The sequence below is a fragment of the Sapajus apella genome, unplaced genomic scaffold, assembly GCF_009761245.1.
Source record: "Sapajus apella isolate SASKATOON/1434 unplaced genomic scaffold, GSC_monkey_1.0 scaffold1, whole genome shotgun sequence".
In the NCBI taxonomy this organism is placed as follows: domain Eukaryota; kingdom Metazoa; phylum Chordata; class Mammalia; order Primates; family Cebidae; genus Sapajus; species Sapajus apella.
The window spans coordinates 30,213,893-30,238,620 of record NW_022436941.1 but is presented as its reverse complement, the minus strand read 5'-3'; the positions used below and the strand labels follow the sequence as shown (position 1 = coordinate 30,238,620).

Below are 24,728 nucleotides of genomic sequence, written 5' to 3'. Positions count from 1 at the left end.
GAACAATATACCAAGCCAGGTATGACTTGCCTTTTTGAGCAAGAAAAGTGTATTGACATGCCCTCCTGAGCTACTGGCAACACAAGAGCTTTCCTTCTTTAACTTAGCCTCCAGCCCTTGCTGGGTCCTGCAGGATCCCATTAGACTGCCCCTGGAAATTTATTTCATGACTCTGGTGCTATGTTCTGGCTTAAGAGTTTGACTTTTTAAAATAAATTTTGCTTTGCTTCTCATGTAGGTCAAGAGCAGAATGTACATTTGTTTTCCTGGGCTCAACCAATATATTTTTAATTGAATTAACTGCCAATATATAATAAATAATTATACATTTAATAAAAATATTAATATTTCTGACTACTTTATAAAACGTCAGAAGATATAGGCAATACTGAGCCAGGCTTTCTGATAAGAGGTGATTGCCCAGAGCTGAAGAGGGTTGTCTCATTTAAAGGGTGTATGTTCTTTAGCTCTGAGTCCTCATGATTTCTGTTGTTTCTTTGAGAATAATAGCGAGTTTCAGTTGATATCTGTCATTGCACCGGCACTGGTGTTTTTCTTAGTGGAGCAATATGTCTTTGGCACATGTCTCTATCAGAGGGGGAAAGCGAAAGGAGAAACCGAAGAGGTTGAAGAAGAAAAATCAGCTAGATTATAATTCTTAATGGAAGTGAGAAGTGTCCCAGATGACTCATCCGTTTGCATCATTGCTCATTTCCTACAGATATTTCAGTTTGCAATCCCAGCTCTAAATCCATCTGGATTTAGGGACACCAGAATTGCACTGCCTTACTGATCCATCATTTTTTCTGCAAAGAAGATTGCTGTTGTTGCTTAAGATAGTCTTCTGAATAAATCTTTTACATCTTGCTGCAGTCTCACAAAGTATTGACTTATAGAAATGGCTCTTTCAGGATTTCAATCAAAATATTAAAATAAATGTGTTTTATTAGAATAACAGAGGTATATTATGGAATAGCTAATTACTCTTAAAAATCGCCCACCATCTGACTAACTTGGAACATTTCTATGAGTTGAATTTCTTTTATTGCAAACCCTGGGTAATTTAACCAAAAGAGGATTTAATAGAAGACTAGGGGATGGCACAACAATCAGTGACAGGACTTGGTAGAACCAGTCTCATCAGGGTGGGAGCAAGTACAGCTTAGGGAAGTTGGATGGCAGAAGTTATGTGTCAATTCTAACATGCTGCTGATGACAAGTAACATCTCCAAAAGGTTTTTGTTTTCTTATTCTTTCGTCCATTGACTCAAGACTCAAAGTCCAGATGTTCAGATAGCCTACAGTGAATGACACTTGTCCCTAGGGGAGGTCAGTGTACCTTGATTGACAGCTTCACAAAGACTACAAAAAGTGCTGGAGAGATAAATTCTCCAAAAGAAAATCCAGATCCCTATGACCAGAAGGAGGAGAAGGTTGCCAAAGAGACAGCAAATGCCCACTACAGAAACTGTTCACTGCAATCTAATGTCTTTAATTTTGTCAATGTTTTGCAGAAAACAAAAAGACAAAAATAAGAAACAAAAGAAGAAAAAGAAAAAAATAGACAACTCACTTTGTGCCATTGACACTTTCTCTACAGATTGCCTTTCATGAATATAGGGTCATTTACAGTCAGCCTCATTCCCTACAAAAAGTTCAAGGCCCTAATATAAATAGATTAAGTCTCAGTCTTGGTATTTCAATTCCAGAAAAAAATTTTAGTAACAAAATACTTAGACTGTGAGCAGAATTGGGAAGCCTACCTAAACTACTATAAGGCAGAGAAATAGATCAAAGTGTAAAAATATATTTGAGAGATTTCCCTAATGTGAATGGCTTTATTTACCATCACCCTCAGCTAGATAAAACCTTCTAATCCATGGTGGTGCCTCAGGATAGAATATTCATTTCCCTCTTAGAGTTTGCTGGGATATCTAAGGATGTCCCATATTCTTATTTGATCTGTGCAGCTTCAGTTACCCATAGATTGTCAGAACTAAAATGATTGTCAGAGAGTTGCCAGGGACCATTCATAGCTCAGAAGATTTTAAAAATTATATCAGAGGATATCTAAAGCTTGTGATGCTACAGACCTGCTGCAAAGATTTGTTAGAAGCAGGGGAATTCTTTATGCTGGAGGGAAGAATTACAATAGAAACACATAGGGATTTGGGCTGATTAAGTCAAAATCAAGTTGAATTTAGTACATATTACGAACCGCTGTTTGTTAATATAACCCAAAAGCCTGTGAAAATCAGTAAGCTGGAAATATTCAGTATGCAGCTTAGGCCTGTTAGGGAGAGCCGAAGAGACCTGCAAACTGATTTTCAGTTGTGTGTGGGGTGGGGTAGAGCAATGTGAGTAGTGAAGGTGTGGAAATGAAGAAATGTGCTGAGCAGCATTGGTTATAACTTTAAGCAAACTCTTCATGCTATGAGATGAGAGGCAAAAAAGAGCTAGTTATAAGATCAAAATGATGATGTGGTTGTTGAGTAGGACTTTTCAATGAAGTTCCCTTTTTAACTTGCCCCTTTCCCACAGCCTTACCTGTCTCTCTTCACTCCTCTTTAATACCAGACTTCCTACAGGATGCCTGCACTGTCTTCCCATCTTGCCATTTTTATATTTCAAAATGAAATATGACAAATTTAATATATAAATTTAATTTTGATATTTAAATGTTTTAGAGGCTTAACGTATAATGTCAAATACAAGTATACTTCAAAATTGTTTTTTCTTTCTCTAATGTACATCCAAATTCCTTGCCTCCGGCATAATTTCATCCTTGCTTTCTGAGCCTACTCTGTTGCTAGGACCTTTAATCCTCATCTCTATTTCTGTTTCTATGTAAAGAGAAAGGAATAGAAGGTAGGAAGGAAAAACTAAGAGATAATGGAGAGAAAAACTATTTTATGCAGATCCCATGTAATATTTATCTTTTGTCTATCTTGTCTGCTTGGTTTTAAAAACTGTACTCTGAATAAAGTGTTTTAGTTTATTCAGGGGAGATCTAGATATGTGGGCCCTAAAAATTTGCCAAACTGGGGGAATTTTTATGGAAAAGAATATAAAACCATGAATAGAAATTTAAGTTCCATGATGATTATTTATCTGGCTTCCCCTTCCAGTTTATATGAATGAGAGCGAAAAATATTTTCAAATCATGGTAAAAAACAACAAAATTGACAAAATGGATAAGTACACCTTATTTTCTAAGGGGCTAATAAAGAATAGTAGATATAATAAAGCCTTGTTGAACTGAATTCCGGAGAAAAACAAGTGCTTCCTAGTTAGAGTACCATGGCAATTTCTCTACCTGGGGAACGGCACCTGGTCTGAATATGAGTGGGTGGAGGTATAGGCCTGATGTTGGTGAAGAGACGCTGCAGGGTTAAAAAGAAAACAGATAAGCTTTAGATGACACAGTGATGGCAGGAGATATTTGAATCTGGAAGACTCCAAGCAAAAAACAAATTTTTCAGTCAAATAAGTTTCTCTATCTGAATATTATCAAGAATTCAGCCATGAAAGAGAAGCTGATAAGCAGAAAGAAATAACATATTCTTGTGTTGCTTCTGTTTTGAAGCCCTGACAAAGTTGAATCCAAAGGTGAACTAAAAATATTTTAAATTGCATCTCAACTTTCTCTCTTTTGGAATATGAGCATGGTAAAAAGAGAGTAGTGATAACGCAAAAATGAAGCAGGGCTGCTCACAGGTAAAGTCGACGCTGTGAGGTAGCACAGGCTCAATCTGATTATAAAGATTCTGAATGCCAGCATCTTCTCTTAACTTCAAACTGGCAGCAGCTTGCATTCACTGGCAAAGAGGCAAAACAAATTAAAATTTTATATGCCATATTCATAATACAATAAAACATTAGAAGATATGTGATGAAGCAGGTAAACATGTCCCATTATCAAGAAAAAAAGTCAATATAAATTGAGTTAGAAATGTCCTGGTATCAGATTATGCAGGTCCAGAATTAAATATAAAGATAACTAGGAAAAATAAGTAATTTATAGGAAAAAAATGGATTTAGAGATGAGCTATTGTGGGAGAGAAGTGGAAGTTGTAAAATAAAAAAGAATTGGATTAAAATTCTAAAAGTTAAAATTTTAATATTTGAAAATGAACATTTATTGATGGTTCTAAAAGTAAATTGTAAAAGATTCAATGAACTCAAAGATGAATCAATACAAAACATCAAACCGAAGGACACAGTTTAAAAAAAAAAAGGCAGGGAAAAGTAAACAGACCATCTATAACTTCTTAGAATTGCTGTATCAAGAAATTTAGAACATTTGTATTTGGAGCTCAGTAAGGAGAAGGAAGAAAAGAAAAGAAAATATATATTAAACATGACAACCAAAATTTATATTTTACACATTTTACCAAAAATTATCAATACATTGATTCAAAAGCTTAACAAACTACAAGTAGAAAGAAGAAAAACACACATAGGCTTGTTGTAGTCAATTACTGGAAACCAAAAAAAAAAAAAAAAGAGAAAATCTTAAAAGCAGACAGAGGGGAAAAAAGAAACATATACAAATAAGCAGCTACAGGAATTATGACTGACTTCTCATCAGAACACTGCAAACTAGCCTACCATTCAACTAGTAGACAGTCAAATAGCTGATTAATCTAAATATTGGTAACAATATGGATTGAATAGAACTCTTATACATATATGAGATAGCTATCAAATGATATGCCAATTATGGAAAATATTTAAATTTTTTCTCATATAAGTCAACTTTCATCGACTTATGACTCAGGTATACATGTATGTATATATATAATATTTCCTATATTCATCTGTTAATGGACATTTAGGTTGATTCCGTATCTTTGCTATTGTGAATAGTGCTGCAATAAACATTAGAGTTTAGATGTACCCTTAGTATATGGATTTCTCTTCCTTTGAATAAATATCCAATTGCTGAGTCATATGGTAGTGCTCAAAGGAAAATACTGCAAACTGAGAACATTGCAAACAGAAAAACTGTAATTCAAATATGATGGATAGATAAAGTCCTTCACAGGCAAACAAAAGCTGAGGGAATTCAGCACCACCAGACTCATCTTGCAAGAAATGCTGAAGAAAATACTTCTCAAGTTATAAACCCACTGGTAAAATTAAGTAAATGAGCAAACCCAGAATACCCTCTTACTAAATTTGTGGTGTGTAATTCACCCATAACTCTGGTATTAAGCACAAAACAAAATATATAAAAAACATAATAGTTACAGCAATCTGTTAAGAGAGGTAATATTAAGAATGTAAATTGAGAAAACTGAAAATCAAAATGTAGTGCAAACAAATGGAGTTAAAGTGTAGATTTTTTTTCCTTTGTTTGTTTCTATTCTTTCGTGTTCTAAGATAAGTTGCCATCTCTTAAAATAACTTGTTATGTTTATAAAATGTTTTTGTAAGCCTCATGGCAACCACAATGCAAAAATGTGAAACAGATTCACTAAAAGTATAAATTACAATTTAAAACATACCACCAGAGATAATAACCACAAAGGAAGACCATAAGAAAAAGTCTCAAAACCATCAGAAAACAAGCAACAAAATGAGAGTAGTTACTAATTACTTATCAATATAACACATATTGGTATAAGTAATAAGTATATACCTTATATAACTCCTTACTTATCAATGATAAAACTGAATGTAAATGTCTCAATTATCCAATAAAAAGGCAAAGACTGGCTGAATGGATAAAGAAACGAGACCCAACTACATCTTGCCTCAAGAAACCCACATATGTAGACTAAAAGTGAAGGATGAGAAAAAGATATTTCCTGCAAATGGAAACAAAAAAAAGTAGAAGTAGCTACATTCATATCATATAAAATAGCTTATAAATCTATGCTTAAAAGAGACAAATTCACTATATATTGATAAAGGGGTCAATTTAGCAAGAGGATATCATAATTATAAATATATGCACTCAACACCAAAGATCCCAAATCTATAAAGCCAACATTAATAGACCTAAATGGGGAGATAGACTGCAATACAATAATAGTAAAGGGCTTTAACAGCCCAGTCTCAGTAACAGGCACACCATCCAGACAGACAACAACAAAGAAACAGCAGAGCTAAACTACACATTAGATCTAATAGGCCTAATTGACATTTACAGAACATTTCATCCAACTGCTGCAGAATACACTTTCTTTTCATCAGCACATGGAACAGTTTCCAGAAATGACCACATCTTAATCCACAAAACAAGCTGTGGAAACTTTTTTATTTTTAAATCAAGTATTATCTCTGACCACAATGGAATAAAACTAGCCATTAAAAAACAAGAAGAACCTTGGAAAATACAGACAAAATTAGATGCATTCAGGGTGATATAGCTATAGATGGAATCTTGGAAAATACACAACCTTGGAAATTAAACAACATGCTCCTGAATGGCCAATGGTTAATGAAAGAATTAAGAAGGAAATTTAAATTAAAAAAATGCAAATGGAAATCAACATACCAAAATCTATAGGATACAACAATAGCTGTACTAAAAAGGAAGTTTACAGCAATAGACACCTATATCAAAAAAAATAGAAAGATTTCAAAATTAACAGCCTAATGATGCACCTCAAGGAGCTAGAGAGGCAAGAACAAACCAATTAGTAGAAGGAAATTAATAATAAATAAATGAAAAATGAGACTTGAAAAACAACACAAGATCAGTGGTGGTGCCTCATGCCTGTAATCCCAGAACTTTGGGAGGCCGAGGTGGGTGGATCACTTGAGGTCAGAAATTTGATACCAGCCTGGCCAATCTGATGAAACCCAGACTCTACTAAAAATATAAAAATTAGCTGGGTGTGGTGGTACATGCCTTTAATCCCAGCTACTGGGGTGGCTGAGACAGGAGAATTGCTTGAATCTAGGAAATGGAGGTTGCAGTGAGCTGGGGTCACACCACTGCAATCCAGCCTGGGTGACAGAGCAAGATCCTGTCTCAAAAAAATAAATAAATAAAACAAAATGTTTGTTTCTTAAAAGGATAAACACAATTCACAAACTTTTGATAAGACTTACAGAAAAAAGAGAGAAGAACCATATAAATAACATCAAGGAAAAAAAAAGGAGACATAACAACTGAGAACACTGAAATACAATGAATCATTAGAGATTATTATGAACAACAGTTTTTCACTTGTTCTTTTTGCACTTTTTTGTTATCAGCTATCACCAAAAGAACATGCCCAGCTAGCCCACTCATCACAGGTGGAGGATGAGAGTCATGTATAGCAGAGACACGAGAAGCCAAGCCATCTGGATAACTCCCACCTAGACTAGTTGAACCCCAGCTTACCTGGAGACGCATGCATAATAATAAATTAGTTGTTTTAAACCATGGGGTTTTGGGATGGTGCTATGCAACATTACTGTAGCAATAGCTGCCCAATAAACTCAGCAACAACATGTTACACAGCTTCATCTATTTATGGGTATTTTTATTTTAAGTTCCAGAATTTACTTTGTTGTTACTTTGCAAACAAATATGAAGTTGCAGGTATTCTTCCAGTAATGAACATTTATTTCATTAATATCCAATTTATTCATTGCCATTTGTTTCTATGTCTTTCTAGCTTTTTTCATGCCAAATTATAGTATAATCTTTTTAAAGACATTTTAAATAGCAATTCAACACAACTTATATGGAGCCAACAATGCACACAACTCATGTTAATTAAGGTTGGTTGTGAATAGCTATGATCAAGTTCATGCACATACAGGCCCTGACAGCCACGCCAAAACTGTCACTTGTCTGACAGTAATTGTAAAACATTATCAATTATGGGAAACATCTCAGTTACAAGATGTTATATATGTAATGAATGTGATTCTCAGAATCATTGGAAAATGATATATCCCTGGTCACTGCATTCACAGTCTGAGTTGCTGTTGCCACAGTTAGTCTCTTTCTGAAAGAGGTTTATTCTTTTCAAAATGCCTGATTTCAAGAAAGTTCTTAGAGATAACTTTCTATGTCATTCCTGTCCCTCCATCTGTTGAGTTTCTTTAGCTCTTGCTACACATTCTTTTTTTTTCAGGGTTGGGATGGTCTCTAACTTTGGATAATTTTGCCCTTTAGCTATAATGGAAAGATTTGGAATCATTTTTTGGTGCACATTGTCACTCATAGAGCAGGCAAGAGTTCTTACTCTGGGCTCCAAACACTAGCAAATCCCGCTCTGGTCTTCTGGCCAAGGCAAAGAAGGTCTTCTCCCTAGGAGGCAAAGAGTTTACTGTGCTAAGGGAATGTGCCTGACTAAAACCCAATCCCCTTCTCCACCTGTACCATACGTCAAGTCCCACATTGCTGAGGTCTGTATCCTTGGCCTGAGGAGTGGGCAGGGAGTGTCTGTTTATATGATAGAGCTTCATCATGAGTAGGGTAGGCTGACAAAATGCTTGTGCATTACGCCTCACGAAGGACAGAGACTTGTGGAATAAAGGAGGTAGGTCAGAGGCTAGAATACAGCCTGCTTCCCTGCCTCACCAAGTTCCAGTGTGGAACTTTGTGTTCACTCTAAATTTGATTCTGGTCTTCCAACTCATTGTGAAGGTATAGTTTTCACAGTAAAAGGCTAAAACATATTTTATTTAACAGTTTATTGTTAGCCTAATGTATGTTTTAAATATTTTTAGATATGGTATTTTGGCCTCTAGTTGCATCCTTCTCTCACTTCCCACAAATGTTAGATTCAGGAACACAGCTTGAGGATACTGAAGGAATATCTCTTCTATAGTGGGATCAAAATTTACTTACATTACATTCAATGTACAAAAAACATTTACCTTTACCTTTTTTCACTCCTAAGAACTGATATAATATTTTTTCCTAAACCACATTCAATTGCATGGCAGAAAATACAAGCTATAGCTTTCTGTCTGAAGTTGGACAACTTCGTTTTTAAGGCAGTGTTGAGAAATCTATATTTGATAGCTCTCCTCATATTCCTTTTTGATAACAATTAAAGCAAAGAATAATGACTGATGATTATTGAGAACTATGTGTCAGGTATTGGGATAGGATTTTCATGTGTAAAAACATATCTAATCCTTAACACAGTGAGGTAGGTAGTATCATTACCACATTACATGAAGTGAACTTGAGGTACAGAGAAGTGGATTAATTTGTTTGAGTTTGCATTGCTTGAATGTGGAGAAGACAGAAATCAAATTCCAGGCAGACTGACTTTGGAGTCTACGTTCTGTCTTTACCATGAATGCTGTTCTGCTTCTCTAAGATGACCTGTGTAGGTATTATTTGTTTCTCAGGACATTATGTTAAGAATCCTTTTTGAAACCCTGTCAGCATGTGGGACCTTCTTCATCCCTGAACCTCTCATACTAGACAGGGAATGAGAAGTATCCTGAACTCAGGTAATGAGCCACCTTCTTTGAGCATGCTGCAAAAATATCCCTGTGCCATGCTGAAGAAAAAGATGTAGAGCTCTCTTAGAGGCCCACTTTCCTCTAGTTTGCTGTAGGGGCAGCTTGTCTCTGGTCTCCCTGATGCTCCCAGCTCTTCCCATACCCCTCCTGGATGTTTATGTCAGTATGTGTTCCCAGAAAGGAAACAGGGATACATGCATCGAAGCTCTCTTTCATATCAATATTCTATTTTCTGTTTTCCACTCTTTGCCAGGGGTTCAGTGATGTGATGTCTTGTGATGTATGCTTTCTTTATTTTTCTACCAATAAGGATTTCTCCTTTCTACTTTTTGATAGGATATTAGTTACCTATTTTCCTATTCAAAATATATCTTATTTATTATTTTTAATTGTGGTAGAATACACATAACATAAATTTAGCATTTTAACCATTTTAAAGATCTAATTCAGTAGTGTCAAGAATATTTACACTGTTGAGCAATCTCTAGAAATTTTCATTATGTAAAACTAAAAGAACATGAAACAACAATTCTCCATTTTTACCTCTCCCATCCCCAGAAACCACTATTCTGCTTTTTGTTTCTATAAATTTGACAACTACAGATATATAAGTGGAATCATAGAGTATTTGTCTTTTCTTAATAGTCTTATTTAACTTAGAATAGTGCCCTTAAGTTTATTCAGTATTGTAGCATGTATCAGAATGTGTTTTCTTAAAGGCTGAATAATATTCCATTGTATGTATATATCACATGTACTTGTCTATTCATCCATTGAGGGACACTTGGGTTGCTTCTACCTTTTGGATATTGTGAATAACGCTGTTATGAATATGGTGTCCTTCTATTTGAATACTGTAATATTTAAATTATTAGGAAGAATCATGATATATAAGGGAAAGAATAAAATGCACAATATTAGTTTCATATTTTCAAAATAACATTCATATTACATCCTGTGCCCCATCTTCTTAGTGCTTTGATCTCAGAGACACAGAAATAAGTTGCCAAAAAAACCCACTCAGTTTTCAAGGATATTAGTGTATAGTGAGAAAGGGTGGTATTTGTTCATCCTCCCCAAAAAGGAACATGATTTTTACATTAAAAACATAAGTCAATAGAGCTAATTACATTTGATGCTGGAGACTTTGTTTTATCCAGCTTCTTACAGCAGGGGATAATTGGGAATTCAACCTTGAACAATCCTATGCCTTGAAAATATCATAGAGGAAAGCTATTGCCAAATCCAATCAAACCTAATTTTCTTGCCATTGATATGGCAACTATAAAGTGAATGAAAATCATTGAAACACCTGCACATGGGCATTGTGAGAGCTCCAGCATGCCACTATTTCAATTTCCACCTTTCTCGCTTGGGTTGAAGCAATTATGACCATTGATATGTCGAATATGTGACAAAAAAAATCAAGACCAGTGTTTCAACTCAATAGTTGCAAAGAAGTAGCTAAGCTTTTTCTTTTTTGATCAGAATAACAATGACAAGAAGAGAAACTTTCTGTAGCATTAAATTATGTGTATTTTAATTTATAACCCATCTTTTCCCAAGAAAATGTTAAGACCCCTGACTTGGTTTTAAAAGGTTTTTGTTTCATAAATTTCTAAATGTTTCAAATGGAAAGATACTAAGACTCATTCTTATTTGATATTATAATTTCTCCAAGGTGTTGGATTAAGTTTAAATATTTTAATCTCCTAAAATCACAGTTTTATGTGCTAAGATCCTTAAAAAAGCATACTAAATTTTCAGTAGATTAAATATCAATTTTTTAAAAAAGTTTTAAGACATAAGTTTCAAAACATTATATATTAGGCTAAAGTTGCTTGTTTCCTCATCAACTTGCAATAATTTCCACTACTCTTAGTTAAAAATCTAACTTGAAACCCATGTCTGATGTTTAGTATTGAGTGTCAACTTGATTGAAGGATGCAACATATTGTTCTAGGTGTGTCTGTGAGTGTGTTGCCAAAGGAGATTAACATTTGAGTCAGTGGACTGGGAAAGTAGACCCACCCTCAGTCTCGGTGGGCATCATCTAATCAGCTACCAGTGCAGCTAGGATAAAAGCAGGCAGAGGAACATGGAAGGACTAGACTGGCTGAGTCTTCTGGCCCCCATCTTTCTCCCATGCTGGACTCTTCCTGTCCTTAAACCCTAGACTCCAAGTTCTTTAGCTTTTGGACTCCCAGACTTAAACCAGTGGTTTTTCAGGGGCTTTCAGGCTTTTGGCCACAGACTGAAGGCTGCATTTGGCTTCCCTAATTTTGAGGTTTTGAGGCTTAGACTGGCTTCCTGGCTCCTCAACTTACAGATGGCCTATTGTGGGACCTCACTTTGTGATCATGTGAACCAGTACTCCTCAATAAACTCCCTTTCATATATACATCTATTAGTCCTGTACCTCTAGAGAACCCTGGCACAGTATGGTCTCCATTGTTGTATAATCTGGATCAAACTTACCTTTCTAATTTCATCTCCTCTCCATCTCTCTGGGGCCTCTCCTTCAGCTCTACAGGATTCTTTGCCTTTTTTTGAACATTCTAAACTCACTCCCATTTCATCAGGATAGGTTGAGTTATCATGTAGTAATATGTAACTCCTCAAATCTCAAACACTTAAAACAGAAAAGTTTTCCCTTCTCAGTTCCATCATTTTTATTAAGGGAACCAAGGGTAAGAGGGTATTCACTATTTTGAAAATAAATTATTGTTCTATAGGGAATAAAAGAAACACTATAAATTGTCAAGCCAACAAGTAAATACTTCAGCCGGGAAGTGACACACATAGCTTCTGTTCATAATCATTGGCCAGAATCAACCATATGACCCACCACAACACGATGGGGCCAGAAAACAGAAAACACTCCAATGAATCTCAAAGAAGGGAGAAGCAGGAATATTTAGCAAAAAGCATGAATGATTACCCTATCGATTTTTTACTTGCTACTGATAGTTTGGGCAGTGCTCTTTCCTCTGAAAGTCAGATGACTCTTTCCATTCATTCTGGTCTTAGTCAAAATCCTTAGGTCATTCTTGGTGATCCCACCATCTAAAACATATTTTCCATTATTACTGTCTTTTTACTTTATTTTTGTTCTTCACTTGTCTTTACCTGAAATCATATCATATTTTTATTTTTTTGCTTTACACACACAAGTGCATTATTTTTAATATGTACAATATTATATTTTCTGTCCTGTTCATTGATTCATTGATATATCCCCGGTGACTAAGAGAGTATTTGGAGGTCAGCAGACAATGAACAAATATTTTCTGAATGAGCAACTACATATATTAGATTGATGCATACAAGTTTAGACCACATATCTCTATCTATATGGTGAAATATCAGTTCATATATATGTTGCAAATAGGCAAATTTAATTTCATATTACATCTTAACTATAAAGAGAAAATTTGATTTCTGGAGGTTTGGAAAACCATTCAGTTCTTCCTCATGACGCTCCCTCTGCTGGTTTTCTTGGAGCCAGGCCAAGATGAAGCTCAGTAACTCAGTCTTAAAATGATTCGATTCTAGCAAATTAAGAGATCTTTGAAATATTAACTTGCTTTATTTAGGATAACTGCTTTCATATTCCTCTTCCCTCCATTCTCTTTTCCAATATGCCATTTGGATCTATAGGGAGGGGTCTGGCCTGCCAAAGGAAGTAGATGGGAGCCTGGGTCCTTAAATCTTCCCAAGGTTCACTTACCCCTCCCTGGCCTTAACTGTAGAACGGAAGAACTGGTATGCTTTCTGCAATAATGTGCAATGAAGTAGATCTAATTTCTGTCGATTTGGTCTGAATGTGCTAATACCAGAGACTTGTCTCCTATCATTTGCTTCTTTGCTTCTCTTCTCACTGTGACAATTGCATGTGTCATTGAAAATGTTTGCATGCAATATCCCTCCTAGTGATTTAACAGATACTCAGTCTTGCAGGAGCTAATGCGACTAACCTGTCAGACTCAGGCTCCTTACTTATTTACATTTCTAGACCACACCCCTTCTCCTGAGGTAAGGGGTGAGGGCACCAAGCACCCTTAAATCTACCTTTCTCACCAACTTTTTTCACCCTCCACAATGTCTCTGCTTGGAATAGGTTGAGTCTTTTCTTCCTTAAGACTTACCTTCCCATAAGGCCACAAGTCTTGGGACCTAGTTATCATGTTGGAGAATATATGCTAGGGAAGAAACTGTACCATATGTGTCCTCTAGTCATTTCTTTTAAGAAGTTTTTTATTGGGAAGCCAAGCAAAAATCTGGAGCTAGAGATTAACAGATTGGTTTGTCCAGATTTTCTATTTCTTCATGTTTTGATGCAACATTCAAAGCATTACTGATTGACAATAGTCTATGAATGAAAAAGCTGCAGTAGTGATTCTGAGATGTTTGACTTTTACCTTACTCATTAATTTATAAAAGATGATCCACCACCTTTCCGAAATAGAGTCAGCTTGGGAAATTTTATTGGAAAGTTGGATATCACAGGGATCCTCCAACTAAAAAAGGTTTTGGAAAGACATTTTATTTTTATTTTGGCTTTTCAGTGAAACAGGAAAAAAAATAAGGTACTAGGTATTATGTAAATAGGTCCCTTAGCTAAAATGATTGGAGGAGAAAGTGAGCAGGAGTAACGTTAAAGCCAAATTATCCTTGAAATGTATGTCACCATGAAAAATGCGTGTAGCAGAAAAGTAACCAAGTCATCAACAGAATTTGTAAGACTATACAGATATATACATTTACATTATAGAAGATGATATTTTAAAATGCATTTTGCTATAAGTTTCCAAACGCATTCTGTATATCACAGAAAATAACTAGAATCAGTACAAGGAGGCTACAAATACTTAGTCTCCAGTGGCCAACCTGAGGTTGAGAAGTACCGTGGGGACTGAATTTGTTACTACACGTCTTTTCTACAGAGGCATTGGCACAACAGATTTTCATGACTCTACCTTCCTTTGTATTATTTAGCCCACAGAGGAGGTGACAAGTGTCATCAATTAATCACAAATAAGACAAATAGGGGTGTTCTTATTCATTTTACTTCAGCAAATTAAGATGTGAGGCGGAATGAAGAATCTTCAGGAGACCTATGGTGATTTTAATTGAGAATCACTGGCAGACCCAAAGTGAGCACTTAGTATGCGAGCAGTTGGACAAAGTTTGAAAGCGACCCCAAAGCAATTCCCAATCAGATAACTGAAATTTGAAAGCCAAGTTCAGCAAAACCATACAACTGTTGTTTTCAACTAGAAGCAATATGAAAAAGGACACTCAGAAAACAACTAACTAGTAAACAGTTACAGGGAAGGTTTTACTGGTAGGAACACAAGAATCAATTACTTAAATTACAATTGTTAAACATCACTATGGACTTCCTAAAACTGTTGGTGTGAGTTATTTTCATCTGTTACCTCTGTGCGCTCCCTTTCTCCAAACACCCACTTATCAATGCATAAGTCAGGATATTTGTTTTACATATTTTCTTCCTTAAATGTCTTTTTGTTATGCTCCACAAACCACTGTAAATCATTTGCTTTCCTTTTTAAAAAAATAAATTATGTCGGGAGAAATGATCATGTTCATTCTTGTGTTACTCAGAATTTACTCCAGTATTCTAATACTCTAGTGAAACTACCTAACAAGTTTTATGAGTATTCTCAATGAGGCAGCAGGTGTGAAAGAGAAATTGCTTTGGTGGTTACTGAGAGAAATCTATGGAGAATCCATACTAAATAAATGTAGGCAGTCTTGTGTTTATTTTTTCAAAATAAACATAAGGATAAGTGATAAAGCAGCATGAAAATAAGTTTTAAATAGGAAGACATTTAGACCCGAGATAGGTTAACACTTTTTAACAGAAGAGGCACTTAAAGGTGACTAAAAGCTGTGCAAGGTAGATAGATATGAAGAATCTTTCTCTTTCTCTGTCTTTCTCCTATCAACTCACATTGGGAAGAATGGAAAAATAAATAACTAAGGCTGAGAAATCATAAGCTGAACAACAAGAGAGTAGCTGAAATAATTTTTCTGGGACCCAAACCAGTCTGTGACTCATAGAATCCTTTGTGAGTTTTGAAGCAAAGCGAATACTAAACATAAATTACAAAGAATTTCAATTGAATTTGTGTTAAAAGAACTTGTTGGAAGAATTAAGGATTAGTTATTAAAATAAATTAGTAAAGTTTATTTTTAAGCCATTTATATCAACTTAAGAGATGATGCTTTCTTTTAAACATTTTTCCCCCCTGGGAAATCTTGCAGAATAAGCAGAAAACAGGGCCTAAGATGCAAAGGAAAAGAAGGGAGAGTTAACTTTTATTGTATGGTCTGATATGTTCTAAGCCACACAATGTTCAGTTATTTAACTAGTGTCTTTCATTTCAAAACCCACCCTTGTTTTCTCTGCTTTGTGATGCCAGAAAACAGGAAGCACATGAGAAAGAGTTTCAGGATGAGAGGGAAGAAAACACTTGATTCTTCCAGTTTTCCCACCCTTCCTGATAGTGTGGTTTCAGCAAGATACAAGTTGTTACAGTTTTCATTTTTTTCTGCACTCCCAGAACTAGTTGTATTGTGCCCCCTCAGAATTACCAGCAAGAGCTGGGCAATTTCTCCCCATCAGGGGTCCGAGTTCAGCTGTGTGAAGTGCCTTCTGCATGCCTTAGAGTCTCACAATGCAAACCTCTTCTCTCTGATTCCGTGGCTCCAAATGTGGCTGCAGCTTCCTGCAGTTATTGTTTCTGTGTTATTGCTATGTCCCCTTTCCGTTTATTCAGTTCTCTAACACCTTTGAAGATAATTTCTTACATTAAATTCTCTGTTAAAATGACTGACAAGTTTGTTTTCTTTCCTAATTAGCTTCTAACTGATACCACTCTTTACATAAATTGTGTCAATTTTATAAATGAGTAAACAAAAGTGAAAATGGGCTCAGTAACTTGCCTACTGTTTCTTAGCTGGCAGAAGGCATAACTAGAGTGTGTCTTTGCTAATATTGCAGAAAGAATCAGCGAAATAGGAGAAAGACCATGAGAGATGCATGTTGCCAAATGTTAAGAATTTTAAAAAATAATTTAAGAATTAAAGGTGTATTCTGATTAATCATCTCTCTCTCTCCCCTTTTCTTTCTTTCTCCGTGTATCTGTGTATAAAATTTGTTTAGCTCCCTTCCAAATCACCACTCTGACATAAAAAGGGTTACTTGTAAAAAGGCATGAATCCACAAGAAGAGATATTCGCACGTTGGAAGTATTAATAACATTGTGGAAGTAAAAAAGAAGATGAACAAGTAGAAATAGGCTAAGCAGAGCAGAGAAAACATAAACCTAGGTCTGCAGTGAGGATGCCTTAAGGACCATGCCTCAGAATGCTAGAAAGTTTCTGAAATTGGAGATATCAGGTTTCTTTTATAAAGATGGTGCTGAAGCAGTAGGATTTGTTGAAATTCTTATAAGGAGCAGTTAGATCTCCATTGTACCCTTACTAATACTTACAGCTTAGTTGTTATATCTTGCTACAAACCAATAATGAGAGAGTAATTTGGATGGAAGAATGGGAGAAAATTGAAACTTCCATGGATTTAGGAATGAGTGATGAGGAAAGACTTCAGAGGAGAGAGTGAATAGTTGATGGAACAAGATTTTGGAAGGGATGAGATTTGGAGAAAGGGGACAGCCTGGTTTTTTAAAGATTTATTTTTTTTTCGACAAGTGAAGAAAGCAAAGATGGATGGATGAAGGTATTTGGAAAGGTGTATTGAAAGGTATTTCTAGGAACCTGCATAGTCTCTGTTTGAGAACACAAGGTTAATACAAAAGGTTTGGAAAGAGAAACATAAGTTTGAATTAGCTATACAGGGAATCAAAACAGGAAACTACACACAAGATTTTTCTGCCATATGTGATTGTCATCTTAAACGAAGACTGATACCTGAATTCACATAATGTAGGTCACATACTTTGGCCCATGTATCAAACTAAACTTGAAGATATGTTATTAAAAAATTAGTTGCCAACATTTGGGTATTTAGCTACTTTTGAAAAATAGTCCCATTTAAAAGCTTCTTGAAAGACTGGATGATTATAAAATACTGATACACATTTTAGAATGTAACTGAGTGGTGGGAAATTTCTTTTCTTTTCTTTTTGAGACAGAGTTTCATTCTTGTTGCCCAGACTGGAGTGCAGTGGCTCGATCTCGGGTCACCACAACCTCCACCTCCCAGGTTCAAACAATTCTCCTGCCTGAGCCTCCTGAGTAGCTGAGATTACAGGCATGCACTACCACGCCCGGCTAAATTTGTACTTTTTTTAGTAGAGACAGGGTTTCTCCATGTTGGTCAGGTTGGTCTCAAGCTCCTGACCTCAGATGATCTGCCTGCCTCAGCCTCCCAAAGTGCTGGGATTATAGGTGTGAGCCACCGTGCCCAGCTGGGAAATTTCTTTAGAAGGGATAGGTATTCCTTAGCTGGCTTCACTAATTTATGTTATCTTTTTGACTTGGTAGTCATTTGAATTTGACACCCCTGTTAAAGTTCTTGTCTCTTGAGTATCATCAAGTCACCTGTGTGAAACTGAGATGTGAATATTATTTGTATTTTTCAGGAAAGGAATACAAGACATCATAAAAACTCCACCCGATTACTCTTACTCATAGTTTCAGAACTTCAGATGAGGTGAGTTCCATTTCTAAAATGACTCCTATTTGTATGAATCTCTTCAACAGTTGCTCCTGGACTTTCTAGGATCATACAAATTTATTCTTATAAACTCACAGAACACAGTAAAACCACTGTCTCTCAGGAGTCCCCTCTGGCATTGGTTAAAGATCAGTCAGTCTAAAATGACTGGCCCTTCTGTATTTAAATCTCTGAAATAGGGTTTGTTTGGTTTGGAATAAATTGACTATAAAATGACAATCACATAAGATGCCATAATGTTTTTATTTGAATAATAGTAATTATAGGAGTGTTAGCTTATGTTCATTCTGTTTTCAAGAAACAATTTTTATATGGTGACTTATTAATTAACTTGTAGTTAATTTCCATCAAACTGTTTGATGAATATCAGCGTTCTGAGAATCAGTTATTACATGTGCTGTACAATGAGATAAATGTCAATTGAGAAAAATACTAGATGTAGTATTGGAAAGTTTTGACTAGTGAAATCACTTCATTCAAGTGTGATTAAGTTGGTCATTAATTGAGAACTAAGAAATAACTATTAAATAGTTTGTATCAGGATAACAAGTTCTTCTATACAATACCTCAAGTTAATTACAAGAAAGTTCTCTTACTATGTAGCTATCTTGGTATTTTTCATGCTATGTATTTTTGACCTCAGTTTTGGGGGTGGCATTTTCTTTTCTAATTAAGCTACTTCTCTTCTATGAGGAAGCTCATAGGGTTTGGTTTGCTTATGTAGTTTCTCTTCTCTTTTCTTCATAACTTCTTGAAAGTGAATTTTCTCTTCTAACTTCTTATCTTCAAGTTCTTGGGCCTTGCATATTGCATCTTCTTCTTTTCGGATCTTCAGCTCTTCCTGCCACTGTTAACAGAGAGAAAACGTCATCCACATATGATTTTCCATGAAAAAATGGATATCAGCTTAGCTGCGGAAAATGCAGATTCTTACATACAATTATCCTCTTTGGTTTTTTCCATGACATTCCTCAAAAAATTTTTATCTATCTCACTGGTAAAACATATGTGTCACCTATTAGAATGCATGTAAGTCCCACAAAATAGAACTTCCTTAATATATTTAAAGATTAAAAAAACATTGAAAATAAGACATTATAGGTTTTATATTTCTACATTCCAAATAGTTTTACTTTCTTCACCAATATTGGTATTTATATGACAGTATGAATTATACAATGAAGAACCAAATGAAAGCAAAACAGAAAGAAAAAATACAGAAAATACAAACTAAAGAGAAAGGCCAAAACTCTAATAGTATTCCCCATAGGAAGCTGAAAATGAAATTATTAGGTAAATGCAGACTATGCAGAAGACCAATAAAAACACCTCTAAAGAGTGTATCTTATTGGCCACGATAATTTTTCTATTTTGCTTTCACTTAGCTTTTCAATTTATAACCCATGCTGTCATGTAAATAGTAGTGTATCTGAAGGCAAGAGCCCTAAGAATGAGTCACAGTATTGTAAGTAATAATAATCAGTGAAACATCATCATGAAAAAATATATATACTTCTAATATATTTGATGGAGGAAATGATGCAAACAGGTAGTAAACACTTTACACTGGGTAAAACATTTGGGGCAGAATGACTCCTGGTATGAAATATTGAAAATTCCTAAGGATTTTCCAATATTGACTGCCAATTCAGTCTTTTCCAAAGACTGCCAATGCTGTGTTTTTGTCACCTTCAGGTCATGAATATACACAAATGATCAGTCCGAGATTAGCAACCTATCAATTAATTTATAGATTACTATATATACAAGTACTGTGAATCACAAATAACATTTGTCATATGGGATATTCATATAATAAAAAGCAGAACTAAGCATCAGAGTCCATAGCATGTCACTCAGCTTTGATGAACACAGTAAAATTTTGTAAAATGTTAATATATTCATATTAGAGTAAACATGACAAATAAAAGCACAGTATCAAATCCATTATTTATTCCCAGTTAAGTTTTAATTACACAAGAAATACAAAAGTTAACTGGACTTATCTTAAGATTGTATTTATACACAGTTGTTACTCATATGTTTGGTTTCTCAGGAACCAGTTTTGCATAAAATATATGGAAATTTAAGACAAAACGTCCAGAACATTCAGGCACAGGCTGAAATTCATGCTATGGTTTTGTCTATAGGTTCTATGATAACTATGACACATTATTTTTCTCATATAATAAATAATCTAGTTGTTTAAGAAAATTATCAATTTTATTAGCGTAGAAGTTATAGTTGGTATAACAATGACAGTATCTGTAAACAAAGAGAACTAATCTATCCTGTATGAAATGTGCATATCTATTTAATCCAGGTTGTTGGTATGTGGGAGAGGTGAGTTAGTGATTATACCATTGTTTTCATTTGTATCTGTTTGAAATTTTTTCATAATAAAAGTTACATTAGTTGAAAAAAAAAAGAAAAAAGAAAGATTTCAATAGGTCTCATGATTTTGTTTCTTAAATTCTGAAAAATCAAAAGAGAATTAATTCTTTAGAACTGCCAGTAAAATAGAATTCTTGGTTTCACAAACAGCATGTATAAAAGCATCGATACATATAAAAGCAGCCAAAAAGGGGCATCTTATCATCACTGTCCAGAAGACTGTTTTTCCGCCTCTCCCCCTTCTTAGAATTTGGAATGGCTGAAATTCACCATAATGTCAAACTCCTTCTTTTCATTAGGCTTAGGAAAAAGCATACTTTGTTTTTGTCTCTGCTGACCATGACAACAGTTCAATTTGGGTAAAGAATTGTATTTTCTTTACCTTATCTGTCATTATTATTGTCTGTTGTGGTAGCTAGGAGAATGCAAAAAAAAAAAAATGGATATGTTTGAAATTGGTGGGAAATGGAGGCACCATTTACTGATTTATTCAACTTACTCACTCAGTGATTCAGTGATCATGCTATGGAATACTAGCAATGTTTAAGGTACCTTAATATCTCCTGAGCAAGGAGGTATATTTTCTATTTCCTACATGTGATAACCCCTCAATAAAAGTATGTTGGATTAGAAGGAGAATTAATATCTGTAGCTAAGGAAATGTGCTTTTGTTCTTCTTTGTCAATATTAGAGATCCCACCCTCCCATCTCTAATTCTGATTAGGAGTTATAAGCCAAGAACTTGAGCAGCTATGAAAAAGTAGAAGGGAAACTAGATTTAGAGTAGGGAAATCTGTTTTTGTGCATAGACTCCATCATTTACTTAAAACATTGAGCAAGTAACTGAATTGTAAACAAGTGTTTGTTTTTCTTATTGGTAAATGTTATATAGGGTTCTGAGGATTAAATTAACTAACGTAAGAGCATTTTGCAAAGCGTAAAATATAAGTACAAAGCACTATTGCTATGCCCATCTGAAAAGCAGTGGTATATACATGAATATGGAAAAAATATAATATTCAGAGATACTTCAATAAACCTTCCAAAATCAATACTATGAAGTACTAGTTCGTTAGGCTAGCCACACATCAAACAATTTGGATCTATAAGTTTTCAAGCATATTTTCAAAAAGGATTTCTTTATCCTTCTTTAGCTACAATATAAGCAGGCCCATGGCAGTGATTACTTGGATAATGCTTATACCCTTAGAAAAAGGAAAAGAGGATGGACAGCTCTTAGGAGATATCTCTGTATCTCTGTTATTCATAATACTTTCCTCTGTCTCTTTAGCCCTAGACAGCCCAAAGTGGTTATTTATATATGTATATGTGTGTGTGTGTGTGTGTGTGTGTGTGTGTGTGTGTGTGTGTGTGATGTTGGCAAGTTGCTATCTCTTACAATCCCTTCTACATTACTTAGTTGACTTAATGACTAGGAAAATATAGATGTTTAAATTTATAAAACATTTGAAATTTTTGAAGATGGCCTATACATATATTAGTTTCTCAAAATTTTGTTAGTGAATAATAGGATATTGCTGCTCTTATTTCGTGATTTCAAGGTATCAGTCAGTCTTCAAAGCCCAATACTTATAGCTATTGCTAGAGTGGCTTAATTACTAGCTATGTGGTAAAAACTATTTAATGTGATCAGTAAATAAAATAATCTCTTCACAAGATTACTACTTAAAGTAATGTGAAAAACTTATTAATATAATCACAATCTGATAGATAATATTGAACTACTAGTAATAAAATTAAGCACATAACGTTATATAGTTTATTTAAAAACGCTATATAGTTTATTTAAAGAAAAAAAAATAAGTATTTTCTCTCATACTTCAATTCTGCTCCTAAAAAGAACTAGACATAAAATAACTGATATTTGGTAAAAAAAAATTATCAATTAAATATAGCACAATGAATTGAAGTGTCTTCTGTGGCCTTGTATTGCCACTGCTTTTTTTACTTATGCTAAGAACAAAGTGATTAACAGTCTTTCTGATCTGTCAAGGGTAAAGAACGGTCACTGAAAATTGAGCCAAAAGATTTCTGTTCTGTTATTAGAACTACACTGCAGAAGAAATCAGTGCTCAGCGTTCAATATAAGACTCTTGTCACAATAAATCAGTACTAATTCAGAAAACAGGATTAGGCTAGTATTTTACAAATGACAGAAGGCCAAATTTTCTGTAACCCGATGAAGACACTAAGGTGTATAGATAACATAGTGAGATATGATTCAGTTTGGCAAATCAATCGTGGCTCTAGTTTTAAATTCCACATATTAAGGTTTCAGTCTCAGAACTGCATATTATAATTTAAAGTGCCTTTAAAGAACAAAGCTTTTGCTGCTAGTTAAAAAAATCAGTCTTACGTGATGGTCAATGATTTTTGCCAACTCTTTATCTGCCTTGGTGAAGAAATCTGGACGTGGTACCATGGGAATTTCTGATACAGTAGGATGTTTCCTTCAAAAGAGCACAAGAACAAATCCAACATTAGGTATACGTATTCCTATTCCCCAGAAATAGAACTGTAAGTCATAATTTATTACGAAGCATTTTGATTCTTCATTGTTAACATGAAGTATTTACTTTGTGTAGACTACAGTATGTTAGCTTTTAGGTTTTGTAAGCCATCTTGGGCCAGTAAAAGTGATACTTTTGAGGGTAGGACATGACATATAGGATGATCAAAGTGCCCAACCCCATACAAAGCTCCACAACCCTGGAAGTTCTAGTGGAAACCTAAGCATAAAGATTTTCTCTAAGAGATGATGAGAAATGATATGATTTCAATACATTTCCAAAGTCTTCGTATTACTAAGGGTGGAATTATGGTAGACAGACTAGCATAATTCAATGAAATTGTTAACAGAACAAAGCTGGGCTTCAAACTAAGGGAGACTTAGTGTTAAATTATCCACATAATTATTGTATTATTAAAGTTATTATGAAGAAACTGTGTGAGTCCACGAATATGTAAAGTAGTAAGACAGTGACAGAAGGTGGTTTTGAGGGTGGGAAAGTGGGCGTACAGGAGAAAGTCTTAGGGAAGAGCCTAAAAAGAGGCAGCCAGTGAGAAATTTCCATATTCAAAAAAGTCTAGTCAATTTTTAAGACTGGAACTCATTTTTTTCTGGCTTCTGCCTTTTCCATTCCAGTGTACTCTACATTCTTGACACTTATTTCATCACGTTCTGTTGGTCCACACTGCACTAAAGTCTTCTCAAACCTTCCCAATTAGCTTCATCTCCACCATCACTTGCCTAGGCCAAGCCACCATAATCTCTTACCTGGACGAAGACCTCATGTTCAGAATTCCTGCATCCACCATTCCTTACCTGCTTTACTCTTGTCTCTATACAGTAGCCAGAATTTTTTTCAAAATACAAAGTGGATCATGTCAATCTCCTACATCAAACTGTTCATTATTTTTCCATTAGCTTTAAGATTAAGATTACATTTTTAAGGAAAGCTCGAAGTAGACTGTGCATTTATTAAAGTGGTTTTGGCTGGTTTCTCCAGATATCTTTCTTCCCTTTATTTGCTTGGGTCTATGCATCCCTAATGCAGAGGCTTTCTTGCAGTTGCTGGAATGTATGCTGTTCCAGCCCACTGTTGCTTGTTTTCACATGCTGTCATTTCTTTCTCTAATGCCTTTCTTCTTTCTCTGTCCCTGCTGCGGGACTGGTTAATGCCTACTCACACTTCAGCTCTCAGTTCAAGCCCATTACTATGGCTATCAATCTACTATGAACGTTTCCTTTCCTTATACTTCAATTTGTAATTTTACATTTATCATGTAGCTGTGTGAGTTTTATGATTTCCTGCTAGAGTATGAGCTACATGATCATGGAGATTTTACCCATTTTCTTACCATTGTTTCCTCAATACCCAACACAGTGGCACTAGATAGTCAATGAATGTTTGTGTATTTGCTGAATTATTAAATGAGTAAATGAAAACTATGATATGCTTTAATACCCTTTATTTTCCAAGTCATCAGTAAGAGTCTATCATACAACACTCTTGCTTTAGTGGAGTAGTATCCAATATGGCAAATGGAGGGCAATCTCAGGAGACACGTTGAGAGTGGAGTTGATGGCAGGAGTTCAAAAGGAAACAATGGAAGTGACAGGCAAGCGTGGAAAATGGAGCCCTCCATTTTA

At 35.0% G+C, this 24,728-nt stretch overlaps 1 protein-coding gene and 1 long non-coding RNA gene across 2 annotated transcripts in view; one reads left to right on the top strand and one right to left on the bottom strand.

Annotated features, from left to right (window-relative positions):
• LOC116549302 overlaps nt 1-18,136 on the top strand; it is a 235,106-nt gene extending 216,970 nt beyond the window's left edge. The window contains exon 3 of the long non-coding RNA XR_004267798.1: nt 18,066-18,136. This is a non-coding gene — a long non-coding RNA (uncharacterized LOC116549302). The remainder of the gene's footprint in view (nt 1-18,065) is intronic.
• Nucleotides 18,137-18,384: 248 nt separating this feature from the next.
• On the bottom strand, nt 18,385-23,308 carry LOC116549301 (transmembrane protein 232-like). The gene is made up of 2 exons (XM_032274796.1): nt 22,932-23,308; nt 18,385-19,007 (listed from the first exon to the last, which is right to left on the bottom strand). The coding sequence occupies exons 1-2, from the start codon at nt 22,995-22,997 to the stop codon at nt 18,831-18,833; spliced, it is 243 nt and encodes an 80-aa protein (XP_032130687.1). The 5' UTR covers nt 22,998-23,308; the 3' UTR covers nt 18,385-18,830.
• Nucleotides 23,309-24,728: the final 1,420 nt, after the last annotated feature.